Source organism: Rattus rattus, chromosome 1 (assembly GCF_011064425.1).
Source record: "Rattus rattus isolate New Zealand chromosome 1, Rrattus_CSIRO_v1, whole genome shotgun sequence".
NCBI lineage: Eukaryota > Metazoa > Chordata > Mammalia > Rodentia > Muridae > Rattus > Rattus rattus.
The window spans coordinates 99,070,628-99,080,965 of record NC_046154.1 but is presented as its reverse complement, the minus strand read 5'-3'; the positions used below and the strand labels follow the sequence as shown (position 1 = coordinate 99,080,965).

At 41.4% G+C, this 10,338-nt stretch overlaps 1 protein-coding gene across 1 annotated transcript in view; it reads left to right on the top strand.

The window, feature by feature from the left end:
- The first annotated feature begins 321 nt into the window (after positions 1–321).
- The window catches only part of Amot (angiomotin), a 49,937-nt gene continuing 39,920 nt past the window's right edge, over positions 322–10,338 (top strand). Inside the window, exons 1-3 of the mRNA XM_032904053.1 lie at positions 322–376; positions 6,668–6,816; positions 9,036–9,969. Of these exons, the coding sequence (XP_032759944.1) occupies positions 9,098–9,969 (872 nt within the window). The 5' untranslated portion in view covers positions 322–376; positions 6,668–6,816; positions 9,036–9,097. The remainder of the gene's footprint in view (positions 377–6,667; positions 6,817–9,035; positions 9,970–10,338) is intronic.

The window sequence follows — 10,338 nt, the reverse complement described above, 5'->3', positions numbered from 1 at the left end:
TGAAGTGTTGAGTGTGATTTGGCTTTTTGAATAAGTTTCTCTCTTTTTTTACATTAAAATTTATATGTAATTAAAACAATTCTGTTAGGAACTATCTTCTTGAAAGCCAGACAAGGAAAAAGTATGGGAGGTTTATGTCTTTACCTACATAGGATAGGAAGTCGCAAGATTTGGTTCTGATCCCAATCCTACTGGTAGACAACAGTGAAAGATTGATCGAGTGAATTAATATTAGCTATCTGTTCTGGAATCAAATTTCTCTTGTTGTAAAGTGGAGTTAATCACATCTGCCTTTATTTCCATCCACAGTTGCTGAGATAACCAGTAGGAATGAAAGAACCACCGATTCCTTAGAAAGAAGGCCGAGAAGCAAAAGGTAATAATCATGTTAACATTCTATGTCTTCCCTTCCTTTTCTTCTATTTTAGCTTCGCTTCTATACAAATCTTTGGAAAATCATCATTTACTTTATGCACATATCGGGCACATTGAATGCATGAGTTCATATTTTACATTCTGGGATAGAAATCGTATACACCCGTCCCATGGCCTCAATGATCTCATATCCTAGCAAGTTACACTTGTCTTCTGTTTCTGGCTCAATTTTCTGCTTGGACACTTTAGAAGCACAAAGGAGGAGAATTACCTTCTTTTATGTCTCCACATTACTCCTGGGGACTTCCATCCCTGAAGCAAAGTCTTCTTCATTGAAGTTATATAGAGGAAAGGACCGGAGAGTTTACTTTACTTATAAAGAAATTAGTTTCACTGTTACAATGTACCGATGATCATTTTCTTCTGGGGTCCATCTCTACCAGCCCTGGTGAACTCTGTTTCTCCTCTGTATGCCCCAACTCTCTCTTATGACTTTATCAATTAACCATATACCAATGACTTCTGAAGATATATTTTAGTATGTCTTGAAATCATGTGGATTCACAAATTCAGGGCCTTCCACAGAGCTCAGAGTTTTTTCCCCTTCTGCATTATTCGAGATATAGACCACAGCTCTGTGGTCTACAGAAATATTATATTATCTTTTCCAGGAGCTCCTGATGCCTGGGCTCTGATTGGCTTTGGATTTTTTTCCTACCCCAATGTTTACTTATTATAAGCTAAAGCTAAACACTTATCTATAGTAAATGCTCACTAAATGTTGGTGAAAATACACTATGATTGGTGCTAAAATAAACTGTATACAAAGTACAATAGCAACATAAAGGGAACAGAATTTATTTCCTATATTGAGAAGAATTCAGTGCAGGGAAGAACTGGAGAAGAATTAGTTCAGATCTTTGAAGGAGGAGAGAGAAAGCTGAACAACACTTTTCTGAGCGTTCTGGAAAAGAACAGAAGAAAAGAAATGACCATCGTCTTTTCTTCAGAAGCCAGAGACATCTCTGGCTGCTGCTTTCACTACCCAACGTTTCTGTCACATTGACCATTTAAACAGGTGGCACTCACTCATATTTTATTAAATCAGGTCACCTTTTTAAAGTGCTACTTTCACTGAGGCTCCAAATAGAGGCATGCACACAGACTCCTTGCTTGTGTACATTCAGTTTTACACAGCAACATGCGCATTCGAGTAGGTTGAAGATGAAGATGTCAAAACTCACAAATTCCATTCTCAGAATGTAGCAGGCTGGGTCACTAGAACTGAATGTCTTCAAGCTGACTGTCAGATCTTTCCAAGGGCAAAATGAAAGATGATATAAGCCATTACAGGCCATGAACCTGTTCTCACCCATCTGATGTTTTTGCTAATTAGCTTCTTGGCCAAGTGGCAATTTGGGGCAAGTGCATGCAAGCTAGATTCCTCAGGGAGCCCACATTCCACTCTCGGCCATTACCAAAGCCACTGAGGTCCTACACTGATTCTCTCAGCTGTAGCCTCCCAGTGTCCCCAGAGCCCTGCTCTGACTTGATAAAGAAATAGAAGCAGAACATTATATTAAGTGAAAGAAAGATTTCATGAGGCTTGACTGTTTTGCTACTTTTTGTTTATTTGTTTTAATGGGTTGTTGACAAATGTGTGCTCCTTCATCCATTTATTTCATCTGTGGGATTGTATCATTAAGAAACAATATGTTTTACTAAGATTAAGATTTTATCAATATTGGTAAGAGACCATTTTCCAAAATATGGCAAAGGATTAAATGACAAAGACATTTGTATAATATTATTTAAAGTAGCCCAAGACTGGAAGCCATTTGACTATCTTAATAATTGGAAACTGGGTAAGTGCATGTGACTACACTCATTTAATGGACTGTTACATGGCCATTAGAATATTTGTTACGTCGTCTATTCCAAAACATGGCTGAAAGGCTTACATTAAGGTACAAGTGGAAGAGCCTATGGTTATAGGCATGTTAATGCCTCATTGTGCTGGTTTGTGGCTTACACCTGTAGTCTGAGCACTTGGTGAACTGACGAAGATTGCTGTGAGTTTGAAGCCATCATGGATTACATAGTGATTTCCAGATGGATCCAGGCTACACAGGAAGACCTTGTCTCTCCAATCAAAAGCTGGTTTTTTTCCATTGTTTTGCCAAGATCTAAATACGTTCAATAATATTAACAATGTTGAAGTACTGGATTTATAAGTGACTTGTCTTCTTTATTAGAAATATTTACATGCCATGTTTATGTTGTTCATAAAAATTAAGTGTAAATCACAGCACCATAGTGGGAGGAGACCATTGAGGCAATGGGTATCCAGGTACAAATTCTTTTCCTTTTATGTTCACTCTGATTGTATGGATCCCTGATACTTTTTTGAGGCAGTAAGCAGTGAGATGTGGTAAAATGGTTCACTCATCTTCTTTTGAAATGGACATATATCAGAAGATAGAGCGGTGGCAACAGAATTCACCCTACTACTCTGTGTTTCGCTGGCCCCTCCACAGTCTATGTGATAAAAATTTTGCCTGTCAATATGCTTGGGCTAGTTGCTTCAGCACAATATAAACTAAAGTCTAAGTAGTCAATAAAAAAATGAGTGATCCTGGTCTGGGCATGATGGCTCAACTGGTAAAGCAAATACCCCTGGGGAAGACTGAGGTCCATCTCTAGGGGCTGCATGGTGGAAGGAGAGGTGACTCCTGCAAGTTGACCTCTGATCTGTACAAGCGTCACATGGTGTGCATGCCCACACACTACTGTCCATACACATACGTAAAATTTGAGTAAATGAATTAGCGTTTTAGAAACCGATCTCTCACAAGATCCTTGGTAAGACTTGAAAATTTCAAGGCCTTTCAACTATTTTCCAACGTGATCTAACCAATGAATGACATAGGTCAAAACTTGTTTTCTAAGCAAGTTAGGAGTTAAGCAAGAGCAGATGCCAATCTGGTGTGAGAGTCACCTGAGTGTGGGCCATTAAGTGGTCTCTCACGAGTCTTTCCAAATTTGATTGATGGCTTAAGAAACCCTGCACCAATTACTGTGACGCAAATGTGGACTTTAAAATAAAACAGCCCTAAATTTTTAAAATGCAAGAAAAAGAAACCTAAATTGACATGATAATTAGAGTAATAGTTAACTTTGGAGTCGTTACTGTGTTTCAGGCTCCATGCTCAACATTTTACTTGGAACACCTCTACCTATCTTAGTGTTTATAATGCTATTCATTGTGTAGACCACTGTAAGTGATGCCACCGAGCTCCATAAGAGTGAAGAAACCTGGATGACGGCAAGTAATAAAGACCTTGATTCAAGATTTGAAGTTAAGCCGGAAGACTATAGAACCCTTGCCTCTGGTGGTTTTACTGCTTCCCCATCACCTCTTAAACTCATGGTACCTTATGCAAGGAATTGAATGTGTGCTTTGTGTCATAAGATTTCTTGGGAAATATGTCCATGAAAGATCAGGCCAGTAAGCAGTCCAACTTGACAGAACATGAGAATATACTGGGACTTCTTCAAATTTTTGTTGTTGTTAGATTTATTTGAATGGATCTTTGGCCTGTATGTATTTGTGAATGATGTGTATGCAGTGCTTATGGTGAACAGGAGAAGATGTATTATACTGTGGGATTGGTGTTAGGCAGTTAGTTGTGAGCCATGCGGGTGATGAGAATTGATTGAACTCTAGTCCTCTGGAAGAGCAGTCAGTGCTCTTAACCACTGAGGAATCTCTCTAGCCCACACTTCTAGCTTTTAATGAGGGTGTGCCTATGTCCATGTGATGTTTTATTCACAATGACATAGTCACAGAAATTTTGACCATTTATGTGGAAATAAAGTATGAGGTAGTTCGATCCACATTTAACATAGGAAGGTTTTCTAGACTGTTTCCCCTCCTCGATTATGTAGTAAAGTGGAGGCAGAATGTAGGGGGAAGTAGAACAAGGGTTAGAAACACCTAATAGGCTTATTGCAAAATTCATTCGAAGGGCAAAAATAAGGCTTGTCCTGGCCACCATGTAATGTGAATTTTGCCGGGTCTTGGCTCGGGAAACATCTGAGCTCTCACTAATGTGCTAGGCTCAACTTCTAGTTATATGGGAGGGATAATGGCTGCAAATGGAGTAAGAATTGAGCTTCACCTTGCTGCCTTGCTGTTACAGAAGAGCTGAATATATGGATTTGTAAAGACAGAGCTAGGTATTTCCTTTCTTCTCCCAACCAGTATCGTCAAAGGCACTCTCTGTGTCCAAGAGCACCAAGGTTATTTTATTGATTGAAGATGATGTCAGATCTCTGGCAGTGGCATGATTAAAAGTGTGGGTAAATTAAAGGTTGCAGGGTTCATACTATTTTAGTTCTTGTGTATAAGGCAAGGAACCATGTCTTTAACAGTGTCATGTCTTTCCCTAGCATCCAGATGGTCATAAGGTCTTTAAGAACAGAGCCATAGCTGAATAGAAACTATGTTCAGTGTCTGTCTGTTTATTTGTTTGTTTCCGAACTGATTTGCTTTCCGCTAACTAGAAACCAAAAGGATCTTGTATGGGAGTGCAAGAGCACAGTGGGTTCTATAAAGTGATTGGGGTTTTGAAAAGAATACAGGAAAGAGGAGAAAAACATACGGGGAAAAGAGATTTGAGACGAGTCAAGCTTTCTCCAGTGAAGATCAGGGTGTCAGAAGAAATCCAGTCTTAATCAGCAAGAAGAACCTAAGAAGTTTTTGGAGAGAAAAACCTGTGGCACTTTCTCTCCAGAGGCTTCCACTTGAAAGGCCTTGGGCCGTTTTCTTGTGTTTCAGTTGAAACCCAGATAATTGTTTTGCTCTGAATAGGACAAAAGAAGCTTGGTGGTTCTTTACTAAAGTTCTTCGCACAGTCTGATTTTGATTCCAATTAAAAGTTGCTTCTCTGCTATGAAGTGAGGGAAAGACACCCTAACATAATTACCTTGCAGATTGGATGCAGTTTTGCTTTTGATCATGATTGTAATTTTGGACCAAAACAAGATGGAAAGACAAATTTCCGGGTTTGTTCACTCTTTATCTGCTCGGTTTATTTTTGGCAACATTGCAAGGAAATAATGTTAAATTAATCATTGTGTGGTTTTGTGGATTTTTTTTTTAAACTTGAAAATTTTGGACAAGCTCCCAAAATACGATGCTCGTGTGTTTCTTCTGCATTGCTATGCTGCTTACAGAGCCTCTGGTGTGGATTAAAGTTTTCTTTTATTTTTTTTTCTTTCCTTTAAAGTGATATGAATGAGTCATGGCTGGGCCAGGATGTGGTTCATGTGCAACCTTATCTAAACACACACTCTTAAATTTTATAACAGCATTGGTTGGACTTGGAGGGATTTTTTTTTTTGGAGAGATTCAAAGCAGAAATTGCAAATGAAGATGACCTCGAATCCGTGTCCGTGGGATGTTTGTATCTCATCTCCAATTGTAATTGTACTTAGCTTTTTTAAAACGTAGAATTCTTTTGCTGAGACCCTGGGTCACAGGAAGTGCTGAGAAAGAAAAATGAAGGCAGGTTCCGCTGCATGGAGAAGGGCTGCTGGTTTGAACTGGGTACATCAGCTTTCCTACTCTGGCGAGAGTGATTAGCCCTTGATCAGAGTGTAAGCGCCGTGAGAGCAGGGATTACATCATGTGTATCTTTGTGACTCATTGTGTCTAGCACAAGGCTGGCAAATGTCTGGAATGGTCAATATTCAATAAATATTAAAGGACTCGGCTGACGCTTTGTTTTTCTTCTGCCGACTGGAGGCTGAGGCAGTAGAATCAGGAGTTTGATATTCAGTGGCTTTTTTGTTTTTAACTTCAGATTTATTTTATGATGTCTGTCTTCCCTTCTAGCTTGTAAGACAGTTACAAACTCAGGAACCTATCCTGCTACTGACACCAACCAAACATTGTTCCTAAAGGTAACTGTGGTTGTGGTTCTTAACCATCAGCCAGGGTTCCGATCGGCATGGCGTTCCAAGGCTGTGAGACTTGAACATAGCAGCACTTTCTAGGGTCACACTTCAGCCTTCCTGTCTCCCGGAGACTGGAATGACCTCCTGCATACACCTGATGAACACTGCTTTCTGCCTTAGTGTGGATAGCCTTTGCCACTCATTTAAAAAGCCAAGCCACACAGGACAATACTTTCCCTTGGAAGGAGTAGTTCGGTTAACTGCTGGCTCTTGGTGGCAACTTAGAAACGACATTTTTATTTCTCCCCCCTACCCCTCCTGAACATTTCAGACTGACCAGTGGTTGGACTCTTGCCGGTGCTTACCCTGAACCTGAGTGTTAGGGGAGAGGGAATCTGCCGCTGCGGTTTCTGGAGCTGCGCATAAGCAAGAGTTTCCTATCCTGATCAAGGCTTTAAGCCTAAAAGAAAGCAGAAATAGGTACGAACCATTGGTGTGTGTGCATATGTATGTGTGTGTGCATGCCTGCTTGAATAAGTATGTATATTTGTGTGCCTGCGTGCATGGGCCCCGACGTTAGTGTGTGATGACCCACACATCCACATGACTGTTTGCTTCAGTGTGTGTTGGATGGGCGGGTGTGGCCTTGGGAGGGAGTGGCATACCTTTGAAGGTATGGGGTCTGGGACAGCTCAGTGTCGACATTCTCCTGCTTTGCAGGAGAGGGGTGGAAGTGGTCTGTGCTTTAACTGCAAACATTCTTGTTTCCACCTTTTTTTTTTTCTAGAAGAAAAGAATTTGGTAGTCATCTGTCCAATTTCAGGCAACCGAAGAGGTTTTTTGAGTCCAACTTTAACAACCCCAGAGTGTCATTGGAGTGGAGAGTACAATTATGGGTTAGGCTGGTTAGCCTTTTAGTGGTTAGTTTCCACCTCTCAAAAGAATATAGATGAAACTAAAACAAGGAGAAAGAGAGCTTCTAGGGCTGGGAATGTAGCTCAGAAGTAGCATGTTTGCCTAGCATGCCTAAGACCCTGAGTTCCATTTCTAACAGCACAAAATGAAGCCATCAACAAAAATAACTATTTATCTGAATTAAAAAAAGTAAACTGTACTTTTGGAAGGGTAACTGTTGGATCAGACTATCCCATGGAACAGTTGGAATGCAACTTGTGATAACCATTACAAAATGAGAAGAGCCAGAGGCTGAGTAGGCCCATCTGCTGTGCACCTCCTGGATGCCCTGCAGCACGAAAGAAAGGGAGTTGCAGAGAGCCTGGAGGTGGGGAAATATCAGAGAGATAAAAACCACCTGGCAGGTAGAGTCTAGAGTTTTCCTTTAGAAACCTCTAAAGACTCAGTAGGTTGACTTTTCCAGTGACTTCGTGTGTGTTCACACTGAGTTACTTCAGATATTTTCAATGAACAGTTCATTGTTTAACATTATTGCTTACTCGTAGTACTTAACATGACTGACTTGTATTTTTCAAAAGAGTCTTTGCGTGCCTGATAAGGTGATCTGAGTAGGATAGTGTTGAGAGAGATGGGGTGGTGCATGTGCCTTCCCATTCAGTTTCTCAGATGAGAAAATAGAAGTCATGAAAAGAAGAGTACTGCATATGGCTACCCTAGGTACCATAGTATGACTATGACGTGAATCTTAATGTGGGACTCTATTATCTGTTTTAGAAGATCCATCGTAGTTCTTTAGGAGAGCATGATGGTAGTCAGGGGCGTGGTCAACATTCCTGTTTCCGAAAGCATGGACATTGATTTTTTTTTTTTCAGTTTCTAAAAGTTGTCAGAGAACTATTTCAAATCAATTTGTCCTACCCAATAGCAGCACCAAATTATCCTAGCGCTATCCTTTGATGGCCCAAAAGAAAAGTGTCAGTAACATTTGTTCAATGACATTTTCTTATTAAATTACGGAGCATCCAAAATGAATACTAAAAAGGTTTTTTTAAGATTATATTTTGAGGGCTGGAAAGGTGGCTCAGTGGTTAAGAGCACTAACTGCTCTTCCAGAGGTTCTGAGTTCAAATCCCAGCAACCACATAGTGGCTCACAAGCATCTGTAGTGAGATCTGATGCCCTCTTCTGGTGTATCTGAACAGCTACAGCATACATACATATAATAAATAAGTCTTATTTTAGAGTTATAGGCAATCTGAGAAAAACTGGGCAGAGTTCTTTTATGCCTGGTATCAGCTAAGCTCTCTTTACCCATTATTTATTTATGTTATTATTTTGCATTTTATTTTCCTGGTCACATGCTGAAACTGCTTGATAAATGCTTTTTAGTGGGTAGATTTGCTCACTTTTCTGGCTGCACCTCCATAGCCATAGGGTATTTTTAATTTAAACAGAGTACAGGGAGATGAGCTTTGTGATTGAGAGTCTTAGAAAACAGCCCCCTCTGATCCCCCTACATGCCTGCCCCTTGTTTGCCTTTTTGAAATTAAATCAGGATCGTTTAAAGAAAAGTAAAAGAGAAATCAGTTTTTTGGGCTAACTCTTCCTCAACATATCAGTAGTAAAGACAATAATCATGGAATTAATCTATCGTTGATCTATACAATCCTCTGTTTTCTTTCTGTAATGGACTGCTCACCTTCAAAAGAAACACGTTTTCTTCCCCTATAGAGGACTGATTTATACATCAGCTGGATGTTAAGCTTCCTGTTTCCCCTTCCCAGGTCAAGGGCAGCCCAAGTGCCCAATTTCTCTCTCTCTTCACAAAGCACCGCCGGCTATAGAGATGAGAAATTCTGAAGATCAGCCTAGTGGAGGAACTACGGTACTGCAACGTCTGCTTCAAGAGCAGCTTCGCTATGGCAATCCCAGTGAGAACCGCAGTCTGCTTGCCATACACCAGCAAGCCACAGGGAATAGCTCTCCATTCTCCACTGGCAGTGGGAACCCAGTCCCTCAGAATGATGTATTGAGTTCCCAGGATCACCACCAGCAGCTTGTGGCACACCCTGCTCGTCAAGAACCCCAGGGTCAGGAAATCCAGTCAGAAAACGGCGTCATGGAGAAGCAAGTGTCCCCTCGAATGCAGAATAACGAAGAACTCCCCACCTATGAAGAAGCCAAGGTCCAGTCCCAGTACTTCAGGGGCCAGCAGCATGCTAGTGTTGGAGCTGCTTTCTATGTCACAGGAGTCACTAACCAGAAGATGAGAACCGAGGGACGTCCATCAGTTCAGCGACTCACTCCTGGGAAGATGCACCAAGATGAAGGCCTTAGAGATCTTAAGCAAGGGCATGTCCGATCCTTGAGCGAAAGACTGATGCAGATGTCATTGGCTACCAGTGGGGTTAAAGCCCACCCGCCTGTTACCAGTGCTCCCCTCTCCCCACCACAACCCAATGACCTCTACAAGAATCCGACCAGTTCCAGTGAATTCTACAAGGCCCAAGGGCCACCTCCAAGCCAACATAGTCTGAAGAGCATGGAACACCGTGGTCCCCCACCAGAATATCCTTTCAAAGGCGTGCCATCCCAATCTGTAGTGTGCAAGTCCCAAGAGCCAGGGCACTTCTATAGTGAGCATCGCCTGAACCAGCCAGGGAGAACAGAGGGGCAACTGATGAGGTATCAGCACCCACCTGAGTATGGGGCAGCCAGGTAAGAGTTCCCTTTCTGTCATTTCCTGGCCTTGTCCCCAATCAGCCTCTTCTGCTCTCTGCTGGGAATCTTAAGGGAAGGAACAGAACGGGCAGGTGTTTGATATGACAAATTGCCTAGTGGCTGAAGAGATGAGCAATGCTTTATTTTCCTACTGACTTGCTCTATTGCCTCCTAGGCCTGTAAAAAAAAGGGGTCAATGTTTCACGTCTGAATTCTTAAAGCCTTCCTTGAGGAGCAGAAGCTAATCATCTTGGCCTTGAATAAGTCTGCAACATCCTATCACTTACATGATTCACAAATCACTTTTGTTTGTGGGTACCGATCTGTTTCCTGTTGTCTGTGCCTTCTCAGAGAATTAATTGGGAT